The following is a 23,133-nucleotide window of genomic DNA, read 5'->3' on the forward strand; positions in this document are numbered from 1 at the left end:
GGCACTGATCTCATTATTTCTCCCAAATAATGTCTCTCAAACATGTCTCTCCCTTTATAATCCCCTTCAATAGCTCCCTGTCCAGAACAAAGCTCAGTGTCCTCCTCTGGGTGCCCAGAGCTTTTCACGACTAGTCTGGGGAGAGTTGTTACTCAAGCCTAAAGACCCCTGAATGAGCACTGTTGTCTGTAGCTTCTAATCTTTGCATGGACAGTTTGTACTTCACCCCCATCTGCCAGAAGGCCCCCTTCATGGCTCTTCTCTCCACATTCTTCCCATCTCCCACTCCCCGCCCCCCCCCCCCAGGTCTCCACTGCTTCTGTGCCAGGGCACTACCCAAATAATCCGTCTATAGGTCTGGCATAGGGGTGCTCAAAAAAGGTGGGCGGGGGTGCCTGGGTGGCTCAGTCGGTTAAGCATCCAGCTTCAGCTTAGGTCATGATCTTGTAGATTGTTGAGTTCAAGCCCCACATCAGAGCTCTGTGCTGACTGCGTGGGGAGTGCTTGGGATTCTCTCTCCCTCTGCCCCTCCCCTGCGCATGCAAAATTTAAAAAAAAAAAAAAATTTTTTTTTAAGTGTGCAGGGATGCCTGGATGGCTCATTTGGTTAAGCGTCATGACTTCAGCTCAGGTCATGATCTTGTGGTTCATGAGTTCAAGCCCCAAATCAAGCTCTGTGCTGACAGCTCAGAGCCTGGAGCCTGCTTTGGATTCTGTGTCTCCCTCTCTCTCTGCCCCTCCTTTGCTTTTATTCTGTCTCTCTCTCAAAAATAGAACATTTAAAAAACTAAGAAAAAAGTGTGCAAATGTCATTTATGACATTATCAAAATCATAAGTCTGTCTTCCCTATTAGGTTCTGAACTTTCTCTAAGTGTAATGGGTAACATGGTATATGTAGTAGAAAAAGCAAAGCTTTTGGAGGTGGATTTGGGTTTAAAATGCTGCTCTCTACTTACTAGCTGTAGGATCTTGGGGAAGTTCAATGGTTTCCTCAGCTATAACGTGAGTCGACTACTTGAAGGGCTGTGAAGACAAGACATGACGTGTGTGATGGCAGATACATAGCAAATGAACAGAAAAAAATTTTTTTCTCCTTGACTCCAAATTACTCACAGTTTACCGGATACACTGCAAAATTCAGGAGTTAACCTCAGCAGGAAGCTTTTGTTTTGGATTGCAGGCTTCTGAATGGCCACATGGCTCAATTCTATACAAGTGAAATGCTTGTTAGAAGATTGGAAAACACCCTCCCTTCTCCCACCTTAGCGATCACGGGCATATTATAACTATTACCTTGTTAATCCCCCAACTAGTCCTTTGAATTATGAATCCTACGATAGCCAAGAAAACTGGGGTAATGAGAAGATAAGGGATGTGCTTTCCCAAGGATAGCCAGGCTTTTCGATGCCTGTCTGCTGACCCTCAGCTCTGGCCCCTCTCCTAGATGCCACTTTGCCCTCATGCTCAGCCTTATGATTGCATGCTTTTAAATGCAACCACTTAATTTTAAACCTTAGAACACATCAATGATGATTGTTTTGAGAGCAAAGTTAAAGTAGTAATTTTAATTTAAAAAAACAAAATATTGTATCTTGCCGACTGCTTTTAGCCCACAGCTTGGTCCGCCACAGCCTCTCCAAGCTTTGGTTCCTACGTCTCTAACGTGAGAAGGAGAAGTGACCATGCCTGATGGGAACATGAGGCTGAAGGAGTTAATACACGAACTCCTCATGCACGCGGAGGAGGGGCAGCACGTGGAGATGCTTGGCTTTCATCCCCACCACGGCTGCCACGGCGGTCTGGGCTCAGAACAGTACCACCTGGACCCTTACGTTGTCCCTCAACATGGTCGATTATAGGAAAGAAGAACATAAAGAAAACAGTCACTCTTTAATGTTCTTGCTTAACTGAGAACTCTAAAAGAAAAAAAGGCACTGTAAAGACAAATAAAAAGTAACTTTATTGACTGCTAATCTTACCATGAAATGCCTATAAGAAATCATTACAAAATAATGCAGTTTTCTTTTACATACTTTTGGTATTTTCCTGATATGATGATCCTTTCACAGAAAGGATTGTTTACAGTTTATGTAGATATAAAGCTCATTGTTGCAAATACAAATGTCGCTGTATAGAGGCAATATATACCAAACTGGTATACTGACTAGCGATGATATTAACAAATGCAGAATAAATAACAGCTTCATATGTTTCTTTTCCTTTTTTATTTTTTAAAACAATTTCCAAATACAAAATGTAGATAACCAAAATGGATTTTCATATACATATATATAATTCTGCTGCAAAGAGAGGATCAAGAAGCAAAAATGTTCCCTAGCATGTTTCATTTTTGAAAACCCACAAGACTATTCATAAACCCAATTAGAAAGAGAGTGTGCAAACCCACCAACAATGCTGGCGAAACCCTGAAGACCTGATTCCGGTTGAAGGACAGAGAAAATAAAGCGCTCCATACTTAATTAAATAAGCTTTTGCCTCGGTGTTTGCAAGAAACACTAAGAGCCGAGGAAATGCACCGCATTATGATCTGGGCTCTTGAGAGTTAAACTTCCTAGGATGTGTCTCTGAAGCATCTGTAAGAAATGGAGGCCTATTTAACGACTTACTTTTAAGGGCAGCCATCTTCAGATGATCCTTCTACCCTTTCACATAGAAGACAGAGACACTCGTACATTCTGATATCTGAAAACTTTGGTTCTTTTAAAACTTTTGATAAAAGCGAAATAATTGCATGACTACAAAACTCTAGACAACTTCCGTTCCTTTTTCCAAGTGTCGGGTGGAACTGATTTGACCAGGCTTGCAGTGCCCAAACAGGAGGCCCAGGGCAGCACAGGTGGGGCTTGTCCGCCCTCCCCCTGTGCTCAGAATACTGACCCCCACCCCCACCCCCAGGGCACACTGCACGTTCTGCTGTACCCTAAATCTATTTCTTTGTTACCTGAAAACTTAATTTTGTATAAAAATATGACTGTTTCTTTAGAAAATAATATATAGCTTTTTTTTTTTTTAAGAAAACCTGGCAGATAGAAAAAATGGTATATCAAAATAAGGTAAACAAATGTTGTAAAATATGAAATCATTACAAACATCTCGTAGAAAGACATTGTGCTAAAGTTCTCGCTGAAGTGCGGACAACATTGTTACTGTCCATCTAAAGGTTAATAAGTTCACTCTCCTGACTTGGTTTCATTATACATCCTAACAGCGGTGGCAGTTAACTGTCTTAAAAATGGTCCTTTCTCAAACGCTGACATATTCCGTATACCTTAACTTCAAAATTAACAAAAAGACACCCTCTGGAGCAGTGGTTTTCAACCCTGGAGCATATTAGCTCCATCTGGAGAGCTTTAAAGGAAAAGGCAATTCCACCTGGACCGCACTGCGGCAGACTGATTTTACTGGTCTGAAGTAGGATCCAGACGCTGTTATTGCTTTTAAAACTCCCCAAATAATTCGATTGTGCAGGGTTGAGAAACACGGCAAAAGACACACGAGAAGACAGTCATTCTTCACTCTGCATATATTAACTGATTGTCTGTAGGTATCATTCGTTCAGTGACACGTCCTCCATATTAAACAAGAAAGACGATACGCACAACAATCATGGAAGCCAAAACGAAGAATCAGTAAGCTGTAAACACATATAAACACACACAGTCTCAGGTATTTATATATGTATAACATATATGTATAGTGAAGGTATTTTGGTTAAGCAGAAACAAGCATTACCATAATTTGTTCTTGATTTAAGAAAAAAAACACCACCACCACACGCAAAGATTTTCTAAGACATTTCCATAGTTTTAACAAAACTGGTTTTGTAAACCCTGCAAAATGCATGATGACACGATGAACACAACCGATGGGATACCTGGATGAGAAAGTGAGCGGGGTCCTAGAACTTTCGGGAGGAACAGGAGGAGGAGAGGGCCCCGACCAGGTGTGAAGGAGTCACAAGGCATCACAGCACACACAGCCTTCTGGTTATTGCTTCGTTCGTGTCTTCTTGGCCCTGCGCTGCGTTTCTGCTAAATCTTTGGCTTGCTAGAACTGCAAGGTTTTGACCGCTTCCTCGGTGTTCACTTTGGGACAGCCCCAGCGAGGCGGCCGTGGCTACATACTAGGCAACGGCCTCTCCGTTAAAAGGAGGGACTCTTCTTTCTCTCCTCCCTCAAACCATGTGCATGAGGGAGTGACCAAAAAAAAAAAAAAAAAATTTACAAGTAGACGAATCAACCTAACAACATCTTTCACATGATAAAAAAAAAAAATGTGATGTCGTATAATCAAACTGAAAAACAAAACGAGGGACAAACACACCACAGTTCAATATGCTGAAGGCCTGGTAACCAGTAAAGCACATTTCCTTCCAAGGGATCACGCACATCTGGGCGCTTGTCTTGCTGTCCGTTCTCTGTAGTTCTTTTCTCTCTGCGGGATACTTAAAGTGCAACTGTCCCAAGGCTTTTGTTTCCATTGCAAATATCATAAAGAAAGAGCTTGTGGGGTGAAGAAGATATGGCACGGTAATGAACGAAAACCTGTGGCTTCTCCAGCCGCCAGTCTCCAGCAGGCTGCCCGTGTGGCTAGCTAAGCGCAGATGTACTTTATACAACAAACTCTGGCACTTCGTCATGAGTGAGATCCAGAGAAAAGTACTTGCTGGTTCTCTTGACTGGGAAAGCGTCTTGGATGTTGACACACTGCTGAGCCAAGCAGCTGTTGCAGTAGAGGCCTTCCTCATCCAGTTCGTGGCCACACCCGAAAGTGTAGCTCTGAGCAGTGTCTTGACAGAGACCTGCAATGCGCAGGAAGTCTTTCTGGTAAAGTCTGATGTCATCAAGGCTCAAGCTGTGTCGGTCAGTGGAGGTCTTTGGTTTTCGACATATGGTCTGCAAAAGAAGGTAAGGTTACAACTTTAAGAGGATGACTAAAGGGAAAGGGCAGCGATATTCTGCCCTTATAAAGAGAGACGCTGCAACATCATCAACGGTTATGGAATCCTCCGATATTAGAAAGTGATTTCTTCTGGCCATGTGTAGCAACATGGATGGACCTTGAGGGTGTTATGCTCAGCGAAATAAGTCAGGCAGAGAAGGACAAATATCATATGTTTGCACGTATAGGAGGATTAGGAGGAACTTGACGGAGGAACAAGGGGGAGAAGAAGGGCGGAAATGGTGGGGGAAAGGGAGAGAGGCAAACCATGAGAGACTCTTGAATGCTGACAAAAACTGAGGACTGATGGATGTGGGGGGGAGGGGGGGTGGGCATGGAGGAGGGCACTTTGGGGATGAGCACTGAGTGTTATGTGGAAACTAATTTGACAATAAACTATTTGTAAAAAAAAGAAAGTGATTTCTGGTCTGAGGTCCTGTGAGGAAAACGGCAGTACCACCCACAGTCAGAGTGGTTAACATTTACTGAGCCCTGATTATGTGCGAGGCCCTCATCTAAACATGATACGTGCATTTACTCATTTAATCTTCCCATCTGCCCTATGGGCCCAGCCCCATTATTCTAACCCATTTTACAGATGAATAATCCAAGGCAAAGGAAGTAAACTCAACAGGAGCCCAATCGTCTCAAGCATCTCAGAAGTCAAGAAATTGTCTTAAAATAAGGCTAGATAGGTAAAGATATGGTTTCTTTTCTTTTCTTTTTTTCCTACTAGAATATGACAATTCAGCATGGTAACACTCTCATGCTGAGGTCTGTCATTATTTTCATAAGAAATGGGGAAATGAATCAATTACTCGAGGAATGCAATTTGAAGAACTGTTTTTTTGTTTTCTGTTTTTATTAAGAAAGCTAGAGTTCTTGGATAGAAAAATAATACAAAGTTCAGGAAAGATTGGGAGGCAAGAGGCAACTCCCAAACACTGTGGGAGGTGTTGTGCCAAATACTCCACACAGCGGGCGACAGACTTCCAGAACTCATTATCCCAAGAAGTGGTACTGGCTGAAAACATAAGCAGGTTAAAAAATGGTTCAGATAATTACATGAATGAAAGATACTTAATGGGCTATTTAAGGAAACAGGGCACTGGACCTCTCAGCTTTTGCTGCTGAACACCACAAAAGCTGACCTTTGTCAGAAAGAGAGATCACTTTTTGCTAAAAGCAAAAGTACCAGGTGGGGAAAACAACGGGGTCTGAGCCCAAAACCATTTTATTGGGAAGTATCCCATCCGAGAACTCCCTCAAGATGCGGACTGCTGGACCCATGCAGGCGGCCCAAGTGCCAACGGCATCTCCCACATAGAATGCATTAGGTCATCCTCACAAATCCACATGGCAGGCGTGCAAACGCGCTTCCTACTCTGCAGGCGTGGAATCTGGTCCTTAGCTCTGCACCACAAGCATTTATGTACAGGAAGATCTAACACCTTGTGACAGAACTGGGTGCAAACCTGGGCCTGGAGTTTATGATTATCATGCTACACATACTGCTTTAGACATTACTCATTGGGGTATTCAAAAAATATGTAATAAAACATCATGTGCACATTGAGAGAGAAAGAGAGAGAGAGACAGACAGAAAGAGGATTGAGAAAGAAAAAGAGGTAAGAGAGAAGCACACACAGAAAGCAAAGACACAAAAACCAAAAAAGACAGAGATGGACCAAGAAAGAGACTCCTCAAGGAGAGAAAGAGAACGCACAGGAGACAGAGGTGAGTATTATCAGCTGCAGAATTATACCTAGATGCTACAACCCTGAGTTTCAGAGTATTTTATCTTTTGCTATTTTAACAGCCTAGCAAGTGATCACAGGTTATCAAACAGTCTCACTTAGCATACTTTGACAATGCAGTCTGAATGGAACAATCAGTGTGGAAGTACTGCTGTCACAACACGCCTGACAGGAAGATTATTCCTCCGATTGTTGAAGTCCACACACAACCTGAAGTCTGAAGTCTACACACTTCCCACCTCTATAAAGTGTGAAACACAGTACATAATTTCTCCAAATAAAAATCAGCTCAATGAATGGAACTCGCAAATACAATGGCTATAAGTTGAGGATAAAGCTGGAAGGTACCTAAGAAGAATCGCTGCTCATTTATATAAACATAAGATCCTATTTAACGTTTTCTGGAACTTCAGTGCCCAATTTAAACATTTCGATCCCTTCTGTACCTGTGGAAGCGAATCCGTGCTCTGGCCACGAAGCTTGACAACTGTTTCTGAGGAGCTTGAGGTGGAGGAACCAATTTCTTTCACAATCAACCCTAGAGTGAAACACAGAAAAACAAAAACAAAAACAAAAACAAAAACACACAAAACAATGAAGACCTCCTCTTATTCATACTTTTTGCCTCATATCTGACATATGCTATCAACCAAGACTGAAAGGTCAAGTATTAACCGTTCCTGAAAACCCTCACTGTGACTCACCCGTGGTAGACAACCAGATTGGAACACATTCCCTCTCTTGTCTTAGAGTAAATAGGGGGGTGAGGGATAAATGTGTGATGAGAGTACAAGAAGGAGTTGAGAGTCTGAATTTTCTAAGGTGAACCACAATTTCTAATGAAGCTATTTATGATGAAATTAGTGACAAAAACAAAGACTGTAGATGAAAGTAGTTTTTCCCTAAAGCTGGCCTTTTCCCTCCCCTGGCCTTCTAGGTTTGGGTCCCCTTAGATGTGCCGTTAAAGTGCAGTGTGGGGCTTGACCTCCAGAGTCACACGGATCTGGGCTGGAGCCAGGCCCAGACAAGTAATTAATTGTGCATTAAGTGTATGGCGGCCACTGACTTCGGCTCCCTATGCCTCGGTCTCCTCTTATACAGTGGGGCTGACAGCAGCGTCCATCCAACAGCTTAATGATGACTGAAGAGTAAATGCACAGAGGGGGTGAGGTATAGGGCCTGCATATGGGGTGCACAGCTCAGAGCTCCTCGGGCTGACAGGGGCCCTGTGGCACTTAGCCTCCTGCCGCAGATCCTAGTGGGGTGAGGCCCTGACTGGGGGACCGCCCTGAACACTCAGTTCTGGATCTCTAATCGTGACAGGGCCCTTAATCGCCTCAGGGCTCAGGGGCTTTCTGCTAATATTTTGGAAACAGAATTCCGGGGCTGAAGCTTCCCTCTGTGTCTATAGCATGTGAGTGAAGCACCAGAAAAAAATGTTTCGTAAGATAAAACTACTGACAAGAGCCGGAGAGGGAAGTGAAGATCACTGATGTTTTTCTGGCAAATAGATGAAGCAAGTCAGTTAAACCCCAGATTCTTAAGGCCAAATGGCTTCTCAGATAAAGCACATTCTCACCTTATAAGAAAGGAGCCTTGAGGATAATGTAATTTTTATTTAGCTACCGCTGATAACTTCAGAAATGGCCTTTAGTGTTTTATCCCTTCACTCTTTAGAAATGATGCCTAATGATTCAGTGACTCGTATATGCTTTGCATATATTAAGTGTTGGATTATGAGTTCAACTGAGACATGGAAGGAAGACGTTCTTGGTTTACATGGAGACAGTTTAAAAAAGTCTCAGGTGGGTACTTATGTTTTGGGAGTTAGTACAGACTGCTTTAGTAGGGGCTCCTTCTTGAGAATATCCTTATCTTTTAAAAAGCTTTACACTTTTAACAGATCCTCACAGGACAATGTGGACTGGTGCGCTTGGTTGGCACTTGGGATGATGGGTCCTTCTGGATTTCCTGGTCAATGTGCCCTTGGCCACCATGCCTGTGAATAATGTGCTCCCAAACTCGGACTCTGCATCAGACAAACCAGCAGCAAATCTGGTGCTGAGAACGCTAACCTGACTCCTACCAAACTTCCATCAGTATTCAATCCCAGCTCTGTGCTTGAGAAACAATGTTTAAATTTTCAAACTGTAGAGAATTTGGAAAAGAAGGGTGATGTGAGGAAGAAAATAAGATCATCTACAACCCCATCATCCAAAGGCTATTTATATTTTTATGTATTTTTTCATATACATATATACATTTTTATAACTTGAGATCATCCTATTTATATAATTTGTGATGTTTTTCTTACCTATCTTTCTTAGATTATTAAATATTCTGAAAAAATCAGATTAGTTAATGGCTGTACAATATTCCACTGTACAGACAGCACAGAACTTCTCGTTGTTAACCATTTAGGTTCTTTTTCAATAAGTAACATTTCAAAAAGCATTTTTTGGTATAAAAACCTTTTTAAACAGCCACCTTATTTATTTAAATTTTATTTTTATTTAAAATCGCAAAATCCAATCATAAAAATTAAACAGAGAAATATACAAATAAAAAGCCAAAGTCTGCTTCCCTCATTTCCCCTCCTCCCACAGACCCTTTGGTGGGGACGGTTCAGACAGTTTTCTTTCCACAAAAATACACACGCAGAGGAGTGAGAGCACGACAGTCCTTGCACATATAATGTGCACAGAACTGTAAACTTACATTTAATTTATGTTAGAATGTATTTGTGAGGGAAGATACTATATAAAAAAGTGACTGGGCAAAGAAGAGGGGGTAAAGTTTGGTTTGGAAACCCTAAGGCTTGAAGAATGCCCAGAACAAGCCGCCTGATGAATGTGTGTTTGGTCAGGCAGCGCAATTCTCTGTAGCTACTGGCAGGTCTCTTCCCGGCAGAGCATCTGGAGGCCATGCTTCTGCCAGGTTAGCAGATGAAACTCTGCAATACAAGGAGCCCCGTGCTCTTACAAATTCAATGCCAGGATGGGGGACCCTGTGTACTATGGCCTTGTTTATCTCTCATTCCCCGCACCTGTTGCATGGGTGAGGCTCGCTTATCAGGGACTGTGGGGCTTGACACAGCAATGACAGGTCCCCCTGGTTGTAAACAGGGTCTTTCACTCAAAGCTCGAAGTGGCTGAACAGTAAGTACCTGGGCCATTTGACTTCATTTCTGAGGCATGTGTTTAAGCAGAACGGACACCAATTCATGAAATGCGATGAGAACAGCCAGGAGCGACTGAGGTTTAAAAACAAAACCCATACTCTTGTTTTCTGCAGTAATATTGAAGGGTTATATCTTCTATTTTATAGAAGTAGACATTATATGTGACATTATATAATCCCATAATAGGTTTACAGTGAATGCAAGTTTTTTAGTCGAGTTAATCAAATATAGAATTTAATAGGAGTATCTTTTTATGCCAACCTTTTCTGACACTTTCTCCTCCACACTCCCATATCCACTCTGATCTAGTTGGGGGGAAGCAATACAAATGAAACTGGAGACCTGACTTTTGTTTCTAGCCACATAAGCATCTGTCCCCCTCACCCACAGGCTTTCTCATCTGTAAAACGGAGGTCCCCGAGGTCTCCTCTAGGTGTGTTCTAGGATTCTCTGACTACCATCTATAACAGCAAGACAAAACAACCGTAACAAAGAGAAAACTGTGTCTTACCACTTTGTCCTGAGCCCAGGGTAGATGACGCTAATTCCCAATCCTAGATGCTTCTCCCCTTCTTTTGCCTTTCTTCCTCACAAGGTGCTCAACCTTGCAGTCTATGGCGCTGACTTGGAAAGGTTCTGACTCCAGTCCTGTCTCTGGTCAAGAGCCCCACCCAGACCCTTCTATTTTCTGAGGCACCTGCTTCCTAGTCCAAGACAATCCACAGACTTAGGAGAAGAACCTCCCTAAGGAGCTCACCAGAGTGTCCGTTCAGCTTCCGTGACATGAGCATATCCTCGGTGATATAGATGCACATGTCTGGGCTGACTTCCAGAGACTCTTCATTCATCTGTTCCAGGTCCCTGGGGTCATCAACCAACATTTCTATTTCTAACGCAGGAGAAGGAAAAGACAGTAGTGATAGGAAGGGAAATGGACCGCAGCATTCATAGCCACACTGTGAGGGAGGCTAAGTGATTATTCAGATTTTAAAATTCAGATTATTCAGTGCTAATGAGAATCTACAATAGGAAACTCTAGAGATAATTCTCAACTAGATGTATTTGCTCTCTTTTTCACAGGATTGCTGTGTTATCTAAATGTCTTCTGATGCCACGATTTAACAGTCAGTTATTCTTTACTCTTTGAGAAAGAAGAAAAAAGCTATACCACCTTGCTGAGATGACAAAGGGCGACTCAGACTGATGGGCTGCATGCCTAAGGCCCGAGCAGACTACTGACATCTGCACAATGGGTAGCTCCTAAAGCCCCCCATTTCCCAGAGCTGCCTACTCCCAGGGCACCCAGTGGCTTCACTGAAGAGCCACATGAATTCTATAGTAAGCAAGCAAATGTGCCGCCATTCTCCTTACTGAAGTCAGTATCCTTTCCCCAAACCTGAACGCTATAGCACTTGAGCAGAAAAATAATAAAAAAGATGCACACATATGTTAGGTTTGGCTGAGACAGGCCGGAGGTCTGGTTTTATCTCCATAAAGCTAAGCAGAGCTAAGCAGCCAGGTGCTTTCTTTTACTTTGGAGTCCGGGCTGCATAGGAGGAATTCAAGAAAAACTTACTAAATAACTGATGGCCTAGGCTCAAGTCTTGTCTTTTTTTTTTTTTTTTTTCCCTACAAAGTTTAAGACATTTCTGCCACTATCACTGCATCTCTGCTGTTGTCCTCACCGGTGCCTATTTAATCTGCATTAACCAGAAATGCAGACAGGAGCGCAGCGGCACCGACCTCTCCTCTACTTCGGATAAGCCACTAGGAGTCAGACTCCACCAGCCTCCCACCCTGTGGCGGCAAAGGATTGTGACCAGAGGAATGCTTTGTTCACCGACTCGAGCAACTCCACCAAATCACGAGGGAAGGTGAAAGACACCCCTTCTTGTCCGTTACTACTTCTGAGCTGTGCTCCACACAGCAGTTCTCCAGAAAGGGTGTGTGGGGGAAAAAGAAACGAGGTATGAGGAAGACGGAGCGAGCGCGGAAGGAACGGGGCGCGGCTTACCGTCGTCCTGCGAGTCCTCTTCCAGACGGTCCTTGCCGCTGCTCTCCACGCCGGAGGTGTGGGAGCTGCCGTGGCTGGTCATGGAGCTGCAGGTCTTCAGCTTGCGGTGGATGGCGCTGCCGGAGTAGCTGTCCTCCGGCCCCGCGTCCCGCGCCTTGGTGTCTGCCTCGATGCCCGACGTGTGCGAGCTGCCGTGGCTGGCGGTGGAGTGGCGGGACAGGCGCTTGTGCTTCGCGCTGCCCGCGCTGCTGCCGCTGGCCCGGGACCGCTTCTCCAGCTGGTCCACGTCCAGGTCCAGGCTGTCGCTGATGTAGGACTCCCGGTACTGCTTCTTCTCTGCGCGGTGAGAAGCACATTCAAGCAGGATGGGGGGGGGGGGGGGGGATACACGCCTGGTTAGCTTACGTGACACATCAGGCTAAGATCGAGTGCAGCTTCACACTCGGGATCTAGTGCCTGGGGCGCGGTGAGGGTTCTGACGGGGCCTCAGCTTAGGAAGATGAGCAAAAACGTGTACAACACATCTGAGGGAGTGCTGAAATGACTCAAAGGGTAGTGAAGCTTCAAAACTACAGAACGGTGTTGCTCTAAGTAGAGTCACCAGACCACCTCTTGTCTGCAAACTGTCATTGGTCCACAGCAATAGAAGTTCAGTAAGTGAATATAAATACTTACAGATTTTCAGAGCAATCTGACAGCACCGTGACAGCCACTAAGGTGATTTTGTATTTTGTAAAAGTATCAGTCCAAGAGAAATGTTAAAAATCTGGTCCTTCCCCACAAATAATTTCAGAAGCACCGCTATGGAAGACTGTTTAATAAATATAATTATACTAATTGCCAGTGATTTCATTTATTCAATTTGGCCCATTATTAGCTCAGTTCTGACTGTTGAATATAATTTAAAATAAAACTATTCTTTGGCAAATTTCTTTCAGAGAGTTATAAAATTTAGTTTTTCATTAGGGAAAACTGCTTTTCTCCATTTGGGGTGAACTAGTGAGGTTTTATGATCTATTTAGAAAACACAGTAATCACTGCTGGTTTGATGCTTTAAACCTATGGGGCCTCTGACTGACAAAACTGTTCTTTGATTTAACATGTCAGTGCTCCTTCTTTAACAGCAAGACATAATATTAGAAAGTCCCTTTCATCAAATGCTGAAGTAACAATTACATTAAGGAGGCACAACATTATAAGTGAGTTGCAGGTACACAATACTTCTGTTTCAAGTCAGAACTGTAAACCAGAGAAACAGTTTAGATTCTTTGTATTTTTAATACTGATGAGAAATAATGCATTAGAACAGTGGAGAATGCATTAGGTGAATGTTAAATTGATATTTCAGAAATTGCTAACTTGTAGACCAATTGGGTTCTCAGGGGCCTGCTGATGGATTTAAATGTCTTGTTTCCTGGTTAAATGAAAATACTTGCACTCCTGATGTCTGAAGTATAATCAAAACAGGCTCCCTATGGAGGGAAGAAGCATCAGCAGAAAAGAAGATGCACTTTCCAGGATGCAAAATGCAAAAATGCTTGCAGAAGGCTATGTGTACATTTTTGGGCTCCAGCCATCCGTGTCAGTTCTAGGGAATCAGGCTGTGACACAACAGCTAGATCGTGCAGCCACAGAAAGCAGACTGGGGCTGGACACCTGAGCCCAAAACACACATCGGAGACAAATGTGCATCATCTAAAACCCATTTTTTAGGGCTAGACTGGGTTCTAGAGATTCCTGTTTTCTGAACGCAACAGGGGTTGAGATGAAGATGGAGAGTGCTAAAGGGGTTTGGGAAATTCTGCCTTCCAAGTACTAACCAGGCCCGACTGTGCTTAGCTTCCGAGATCAGACGAGATCGGGCGCGTTCAGGGTGGTATGGCCGTAGACAGGTTTGGGAAATTCTCATACAATTTCTATTCACTGTAGTTTCAAAATAGTAGCCATGTGATATTTGGAAAGGTGGAACATGAAAACAGTTTTCTAAAAAGTTCTTTAGGGTGCCAGAGTTCTAAGACAATTGGGAATTATGGATCTAGTAACTTAAAAAGCTTTCTACCTCTTTAGAAATAGCCCTTTTACTCCCAACCCTTCCCAGCAGGTTCGGAGTCAATTATACTCTATACTCATTAGGAGAAGGCAAGACAAGCACTTGCCGACCTGCTGTCTACCTTACAGGAGCCTAGTGCAAATCTACTTCCTGTCAGTGTAGCATGGCCTTCCTGTTCTACGTGGCTGGCTAGTGTTCCCTTCCTAGGGCTGTTATCACTTAGACCTCATACAAGTAAGAAGTATCATGAAGGAAATGATGTAATTATGAAATTTATTCTGACACCTGGGAAATGTAACCTCCTACCTCCCTAGTAATCACCAGCGTCAACGGCACAGATTACCGATGTGTTGGTGTTCTTTGGAACACTTCTTCTCTAGAAGCCCAGAGACCACAGAGCTCTTCACATATTATTTAGGAAGAGAATGTAGTGTGACCTCTTGGCATATGACCTAAGAATAAGCTCCAACTGTTGAATAAAGTCGGGTTAAAAAAACTTTTTTTTTTTAAACTTTTCTAATGACAAAGGCATTTCCCCCCTTCTAAATGCTACGGAAGAATTCTTGTGATCATTTTCTCCTATAAAATACTAAAAGAGTATCTCAGACAAGGTGGCTCTAAATTAAATTTAAGAAAAATACGCTCTCTTTCTGTGCTGTTTTTTTTTTTTTCACTAAGAAAAGGGCTTTACTGTAAAAATGATGAAGCCTTTAAGTATGGGTGAAATAAGTGTCATCAGGCCGAAGCTGGCCCAGAGAAACTTAGTTTTGGGCATTCTTTAGACTGTGAGGGGTCTCTAAGTAGAAGAAAAGAAGTATGTTTTCTTTAGAAGAAAAAAAGAGATATGCCCTCAAATCTATCTACATTTATCCAAATAACAAATACAATTCACACCTTCATTGCCCCACTTGCATAAGCCCCCAAATGCACTCGATACGACACATGGTAACAGACAAACCCCTGCTTTCGAAGAACTGAAAATTCTTTGTAATTTCACCTTAGAACCTATAAAGGTTCTGGAATTGACAGACTCTAAAGGGCTCCTCTTATGTTCATCTAAAAAAGAATTTACTAAAATGTTGGCAAAGCTGTAAAATAAATAAACTTCTCAAGGCGTGCTAAGCTGGCCATTTAGGAATGTGACCAATATGGCACATACACGACAGGCTCTGCACGTAAGTCGTCTATTCTTACAATTTCCCTTGGTGCTTCTCTCCAATCCTGATTCCTCCTAATATTCATGTCACCATTGCGGAGATGCGTCTGTTATACCAATGAGTTGTGGGGGAAGAACTCGCAGCCTGGCTGCAGAGGAAGCCAACACACCAGTTCCCTCCAGACAAGCAGCAGTTTGGTGGCAGACAGTGCGAAATGATTCATGTTCTAATGGCTACTTAAAATGCAATGGCATCCCCAAACTGGGTCTCATTCAGTTAGAGAGATAGCTTTTGAAAGAAATTGATCAGCTGTGCAAATCTCTATAAGGTTTTTTGTTAAGAGGACAAGTATTTGTGTTTCTGTGAGAAAGGTGTGGTCTGAGAGGTCAAAATCTGTTTCAGACTTGGACCTGAGACATGAACCTGCACCCAAAAGTTCATGCAGATATCCTAAATCTAATTCTAATTGAATCATACTACAGTGTGGATCTGCAAAACAAACTGAAGACATTAAAATAGGCAAATACGCACAGTAGCATTTTGGGGGATCAGAAGTTTGTGTGTGTTAAATGGAGTAACCCTGGGTACCATGACTTAAGATGAAGGGCTAACCATTAGCTTAACATTGTAGAGTGGAAGTCTGCTCTTAGAGGCCCCAATCCCTGCCTTCCTCTTCCTTACCATGACTCATTCCCCTTTTCAGGGGCCCCAAATGTACCTCTGCAAAGCCCATAGAGGACTGGCTGATAAAATCCTCAAATGAAAACTTCTTTTGGCGCACCTGGGTGGCTCAGTCAGTTAAATGTCATGTCAGACTGTTGGTTTCAGATCAGGTCATGACCTCATAGTCTGTGAGGTCAAGAACAGCGCTGGGCTCTGCACTGTCAGTGTGGAAACTGCTTGGGGTTCTCTCTCTCTCCCTCACTTTCTGCCTCTCCCCTGTTCTCTCCCCATCTCTCTCAAAATAAATAAATAAACATTAAAAAACATGAAGAAAACTTCTTTCTCCTTTGTCATTCCTGCTGACCCAGACCTGGAGTCCTCTCAGCAGTCTATAAGAGAGACTGGAGACATTTCCGTCACACACCTTTACTGTTACTTTAATCTAAGGAGTAACTGCATTGGAAAAAATTCCAAATTCCAAGGTGCTCTGAGTTACAGATAAATCTTGCCCTGCATCTTCATGTGGTGGTTTTTTGCAAGGATTCTCAAATGTAGGGAGACTGTACTCAGGGGTAGCTAAATGACAGGGGTGACCTCAGGTATTTGGGACAGGTGGTGTGGTCGGTGGGCCTCAAGGCTATCCCTTGTCTTCTGGGACAGTGATGAGATGTGAGGAGAACACGGCTCTGGATCCGGAGAGGCCCAGCCCTCGAATCCCATTCTGCAGGAGTCTAAAGCCCCAACTGATGGCAACTATAGAGTAAGGGTCCGCAGGCAGCCAAACCACCGTGTGCTCCTCCCCCCAACATACCTTCATTCTCCTCCAGCTTCCGGATGTGGCGCAAGACAGGCTGTAGATTCATGTAAAGGCGGTGGCTATTACTCAGAAGCTGCAGGAGGTGTCGGGAGCGCATGGGACACCCTGTGTAGTAGATGAGCTTCCTGGCTGAGGGCAAGCCATCTGGCAAAATCTCAAATTTCTTACCCTGTGGAATGAAAGCATGAATCAGATTTTGGAAAGTAAGCCTCTAATTTACCAAGGTCCCCTTTGTTTTCTTTTTAGTGAGAAAAGTGCAGATTCAAAAACAGATGTATAAAGCTGCACTCAAATTTCAGCGAGACATAAATTACTGTTTTCCTTTTCAAAAATGTCACAGGACGGGGATTACCAAAAATTCAGGAAAGTGTCTAGCCAGGGTCTTCTAGTCGACACCAACTGGGTATGACAGCTGAAGAATCTCTTTGGTTTCTCTGGCTAGTCAGGCCATTTATACAATGGAGAAGAGAAGGGCCCATCATGAAAGCATCTTCAAATGCAATTCCAACCCCCAATTCAGCAAACAAGATGACAAATTCTAAAAGCATAACGCATTCAAATATTTTTAAACACTAGGTACCAAACACTTGTGCTAGTCACTTGAGAAAATAACAGTGAATAAGACAGATGAGGTCACTACTTTCAAAGAAATACATTCTGGTGGGAGAGATGGCAAATAAACACATAAAATAACTATAGCTTGTGACAAACTATGAGGAGAAAATAAATGAGGAGTTATGATAGCAAACACTATGAATACTTTTTTAGGGTTAAGACAAAATGGAAAATGTCTTCAGCTGGGTAAAAGGGGGAGGCTGGGGATAGGGCACCTGCCTGGCTGCTCAGTTGGTAGAGCATGCAACTTTTTAGAAAAAACCCTTTATTTATTTTTAGAAAAAACTCTTTATTTATTTAATTTTTGGGGGGGTGAGAGAGAGAGCGAGCGAGCACGCACACACAAGTCAGGGAGGAGCAGAGGGAGACAGACAGAGACAGAGAATCCAAAGCAGGCTCCAGGATCTGAGCTGTCAGCACAGAGCCTGATGTGGGGCTCAAACTCATAAACTGTGAGACTGTGACCTGGGCTGAAGTCAGATGCTTAACCTACTGAGCCACCCAGCTGCCCTGAGCATGCAATTTTTGATCTCAGGATTATGAATTCAAGCCCCACACTGGGTGTACAGCTTACTTAAAAAAAAAAAAAAAAAAAAAAGAGGGACAGCTCAAGGGATGAGATAGGAAAGAGAAAGGAAGGGATATAAGTAGTGTTAATAGTTCTAGCAACAGAGATATAAGGAATCTCCCTGTTTAAGTTTGGAATCATTAACATGAAGTTCATTACCATAAGCTGAGGGTGAGAGTTTGGCACTGCTTTTTATAGTTATGGAATGCTGTAAGTTTACTTATTTTGAGAGAAAGTATGCATGCAAGCGAGGGAGGGGCAGAGACAGAAAGAATCCCAGGCAGGAGTGCAGAGCCTGACGAGGGGCTCCATCTCACAAACTCTGAGATCATGTGACCTGAGCTGAAATCAAGAGCTTAACCAACTGAGCCAACCAGACACCCCAGTCATGGAATGATCAATTCCTTCACCTTTCCTATGAATGAGCTGGGCAGCAGGACTGCATAAGGAATACTGCGGACATGATGATTCTCAACCCGGGGGCAGAAGTAAAGCAAAGAGGGAGGCATCTTCTAACTACATCCTTACAGTCAATAAAAAAAAAAAACAATACGGCTTTGTGTAGCTCAGTTGGGAATATTTCCCAATGCTAGAAAGGCAATAACTGACACTGAATGAGCACTAGGCAGGTATTAACTCATTTAATCCTCACAATCAGTCTATGGGGGAGGACCAATTATCCCCATTTGGGAACAAAGAAACCAAGGCACAGAGGTTAAGTAACTTGCTCAAGGTCATACAACTGGGCAGGACCGGGTTGGCTGTGAGAAGAATCACCTGGGAAGTTCATTAAAATAGATGCCTGGTCCCCAACCCACACCCACTGAATCAAAACTCTCTTAGGGGAGGACGACGAGGCCCAGAAATCTTTACCTGAAACCAGCTCCTCAGATGAGGCTGTTGCACAACTTAGATTCAGGAACCACTGTACCCAGGACCCTTAAGAGACTCAATTTCATAAATGCATTTTATGTCTACTCAATTTGGAACATGAAAGGGGTAACTGGGGTAATAATTTGCTCATTTTCATACAGCTCAGATCCTTGCACAAAGGGCCTGAATGAGAGAGAGCAAGTGAGGAGGAGGTGGGTCAGGCCCCATTTGATGTATGAGTACAGTGAAATCAGATTGAACTGGGCCCAAGTAATTAAAATAATGTAAAGTGAGGAACAGGTCTTTTGACTTCACAGGGCAATATGGAGTCAGTGCCCAAATGCTATTTGGCAATACAGCCCTTTATTTATATAGGCCATCTTCTTTATTTGTACATGTGGACAAGTCCTTATCTTCCTCCTTTGTGTATTTTTCCCCAACAATTTCTGAACAAAGAAAAAAAATGAGTATTTTAATGACCACTAGATATACATATTATTAACTATAATCCTTTGAGCCCTACCCAAAATTGGATAGAGCCGGCAAAGTAGAGAAACAGCTGGGAAAAATCATGAATTTGCTCTGATAACAAAAAGAGGATACTATTCTCAACATTCTAAAAATAACAGCATTTTTTCCTGTTAAGAATTGTAGACCTTTCATTATAATATGTTTTCAAAGAGTTAGATATTAATAGAAACATCTTTTTATATCACTCTTTATTCTTTGCTCAAAAGAAGTAACTTCTAAAAGAACTGGCAGACCCTCACGAAGAGTAATTTGTCCTGAGATTATGGCTTTCTGTTTTCTGATCCCTCTGATGTAGGCTTTTAAAAATCATTCTCTTTGCTGAAGTCATCTTGTATGATCTCCACTACATTTCTTCTGCAACTACAGTAACTTAGGATAGTGCAGTGGGGATCAGACTCACAAATTAATTTCTTTTGCTGTAAGATTCTTTTAGATTCATGACCGATGATGAGTGGCAATGAAGAAAGCATGTACATAAGAATATAAAAAAGTGAGTTGTCTTCATTGTCAGCTTTCCCCCCCAAAATACCAACTTTTGTACCTGGCACAGCATTATTTTTAAAAACAAAACAGGGAACAACAGAAATCCACAAAAACAAGCAACTGAGCAATTTTTTTTTAGTCAGTTATTTTGAACTTACCACAAACACCAACTTTCCAACATTTGTCCAGGGGAAATCATAAAGTAATTGTTTCTCTTCATCTAAATTCTGTGGAAAAAAATTATAATGCATACAGAGTTACTGAGGAAACTTCCAGAGACTTTAAAATGGCTCTAACTACTCTCTCAGAAAAATAAAATACAGTAATTAAAATCTAAAAGAGGTCCTCAACTCTCTTTGGAGATGTTCAGACAGTAATTAAAAGATTAGTGATACAATTCTGTAGCTTTGGGTTCCTGAGTGACTGCATTAACCGGCCTTTCAAGGCAACCTTTTCCCTTTGAGCCTATCCATAAATTTAAATAAAAAATCCAGAAAGACTCAGGCATTCAAGAGATGAGATAAGGCACTCAGACTTTCATAATTGGATATTATGCCTACATCAAGATAAGAGATTCTTATATTCTGCTTGGTCTCACAGAAAGAGGCATTCTCTCTTCCCTGTTGATGGCGGCGATATAATGCCATCCCACTTGCAAGAGTGTGACAGGGACACGGGATGGGCTTTATTGGAAAAGTGTAATGGAAATTAAAATGCCTGGTCTGGCACTGTATTAAGACGTCATTTGTTTTCTTTGCACAGTTATAACACTCCAGAGGAGCGTCACAATCAGGATATTTAAAATCAATAACACACAAAGAAAAACATGTGGATATTAATGATCTGTTAGTGATGAACCTGAGCCAATCTTTGGCTTCTTACTTTCTATTCTAGAAGACTTATTACGGTCATGGTTTGGACTGTAATACTTCATCTATCCCACATCATCCCCATTTGTACTAGACAAATAGGAAGTAATGGCCAGAAATGAACCAGTGAACCTATTCAAGGACCACACAGTCAATGTGACACATGACAGATACCACTCGACACTTATTTCTCATTTACTGACCTGAAAAATCTGTATTCCCCGCATGGTCAGTCCAAGCATCAGAGAAGCTTCAACTTCCCTTTTATCCTACAGAAAGAAAAACATATGAAAAAGACTTTTTTATAATACAACGGACAATTAAACATCAAAGGAGAAAAACAGAAGGAGAAATCTGATTAGAAAATTTCTGATATAAAACAACTTCATTCAGGGGCTTTTGGGTGGCTCAGTCGGCTAAGCATCCAACGTTGGCTCAGGTCATGATCTCGCAGCTCCTGAGTTCGAGCCCCACGTCGGGCTCTGTGCTGACAGCTCAGAGCCTGGAACCTGCTTCAGATTCTGTGTTCCTCTCTCACTCTGCCTCTCCCTCACTCATGCTCTGTCTCTCTCTCTCAAGAATACATAAACATTTAAAAAAAATTTAAATAACTTCATTCATCTTTTTGCATCCCTAGTTCACTATAAGCTTTAAGAAAATCATGTGCACATATGCATGAGCAAGGATATATTCTACTTTTTAAACCGCTGAGATTTCAAAGGATTAGTGTTTTCACTATATTGTATATACTTTTATATCTGACAATATTCTAAATACCTATATCATTGAAAACTCTAGTAAACAATACTATTTTTGCTGCTTATTTATTTTTTAGCTTTCTACCTTTTCCCAGATGTTGGAATCTTGAATCTAATGTCATATATTCTGAGCTGCACTAGATTTTATAGGTTTCAAACTACGTAACTCTCCTGCCTCTGAAGCCAAAATCAGAGGCAAGCCTAAATATTTAAGGCTCTCATCCCATGAGGATAAAAAGCTTTAAAAGCTTTATATTCAGTTTGTTTGGAAAGAAAATACTTATTTCTAAGAAGTTCAATTATCACTTGCCAATATGATATACATTCTACCAGCAAAAACTATAAACTATAAAAAATCAACTATGATGAGTATAAGGGAAAAAATTCCTGAAATGTTCTCTGAATTTTAAATGTACTCTGAAATCTGGCCACATCTTTGGAGTGCTCATGTGTAATAATCGGATATAAGGTACGAAGTTCAAAACAGAAGATAAATAAAATTACAAAGTAACTGAAATATTTTCATTATGAATTCCTCAATAAAAATAAGAGAGTACGTTCAGTGCCAGCTTTCCCAAGAATATGGGAAGAAATATTTTTAGAAAATGCATCCTCATCTGGCATAGTAAAGACAAGATATGGCCTATTTTCACTATTTGGACTGTTTTCTCCAAGTAATACGTTTTTACATCAAGAAAGGCCCAAACAGTATAGGATTTGCAGGAGAAATCAATCTATCACTGAGTTTAGGTCAATTTCTTCTTCAAGGCTACTCTGATTGCTTCCTGAAATAAGATTGTGCTCATAAAAATGCTGGCTGTGCAGGCACCAGGCATGTGCTGCTGGAAGAGGGACACAGAAGTTTTCTCCCCCAGAATGTTTCCTGTCCTCTGTCTACCTTATTTCCACTTTACAAGCAGTTTTAATGGCTGCCACTTGATTTCTCTCAAGAATGAAAACTCTGCCCATGAGGTAACAATTTCTATCTCCCTATTTCATTTAGTGTCATTATCATTATCTTGTTTTAAGAAGATAAAAGAGTCATTTTCTATGCCATGTAGAAGTACCACATCATAAGCAAATAAAAGATTAATTTTTAAGCAAAAGATAAATTGGGGGTATTTACTAAAGGATTCCTAACAGGAGTCTTTAAAATACTAAGTTCCGTATCAAATGAGAAGCAGTTGATATTTATTGAGCCTTGATTAATGTACCAGACATTCTACCTGGTTATTTCACATCCATTACATCACAGAATTTTCCCAACCTTGTGAAACATATTGAACCATTCCCACTTAATAATGGCCCAGAATTATAGCTTTATTTGCCTAGGATCCCATGAGTGGTGATGTAGGGTTTCTGATATCTGACTCTAAAGTCACACTCACTCCTTATATGCCATTCATACTTCCTGTACATTTTAAAATATAAACTGATTGTCAAAAGTCATTTATTTGCATTTTCTCACATAAACTGAGGTGTCACAAATGAAATCTCTTAAGGAAACAAACAACTCCCTCCTTCATGAATTTGGCCAAAGAGACCTTACAGAACTCGATTATGCCTCTCAAGGATTACACGATATCAACAGTTGCATCTTTTGGACATGGAAGTGAGGGGAAAAAATACCATTCTTTGGTACCTTATTAAGTTTTCTGAGCCAGCCAGGAAGATTATCCAGTAACATATCCAAACTACAGCCTAGTCTCCAATGGTCTCGTTATGCTAAGCTTTCCACAAAGGGTACAGTAGTAATAAGCAGCATAATAATAACAATGATAATGGTAACAGCTTAATATCTTGCTTAACATGGGCTGGGCACTGTTTTTATCCA

General features: G+C 41.9%; 1 protein-coding gene across 3 annotated transcripts in view; it reads right to left on the minus strand.

Annotated features, from left to right (window-relative positions):
• Nucleotides 1–2,885: 2,885 nt before the first annotated feature.
• FRMD6 (FERM domain containing 6) overlaps nucleotides 2,886–23,133 on the minus strand; it is a 79,059-nt gene continuing 58,811 nt past the window's right edge. For 2 of the 3 annotated variants that reach the window (XM_039256111.1, XM_039256109.1), the window contains exons 8-14: nucleotides 20,745–20,810; nucleotides 19,831–19,899; nucleotides 16,597–16,771; nucleotides 11,916–12,251; nucleotides 10,659–10,790; nucleotides 7,167–7,258; nucleotides 2,886–4,917 (exon numbers count right to left, since the gene is read on the minus strand). In XM_039256111.1, coding sequence (XP_039112042.1) covers nucleotides 4,633–4,917; nucleotides 7,167–7,258; nucleotides 10,659–10,790; nucleotides 11,916–12,251; nucleotides 16,597–16,771; nucleotides 19,831–19,899; nucleotides 20,745–20,810 — 1,155 coding nt within the window. In that variant the 3' untranslated portion in view covers nucleotides 2,886–4,632. The remainder of the gene's footprint in view (nucleotides 4,918–7,166; nucleotides 7,259–10,658; nucleotides 10,791–11,915; nucleotides 12,252–16,596; nucleotides 16,772–19,830; nucleotides 19,900–20,744; nucleotides 20,811–23,133) is intronic. The other variant, XM_039256112.1, reaches the window with a different exon arrangement.

The sequence above is a fragment of the Hyaena hyaena genome, unplaced genomic scaffold (assembly GCF_003009895.1).
Source record: "Hyaena hyaena isolate Hyena2069 unplaced genomic scaffold, ASM300989v1 scaffold_559, whole genome shotgun sequence".
Lineage (NCBI taxonomy): Eukaryota > Metazoa > Chordata > Mammalia > Carnivora > Hyaenidae > Hyaena > Hyaena hyaena.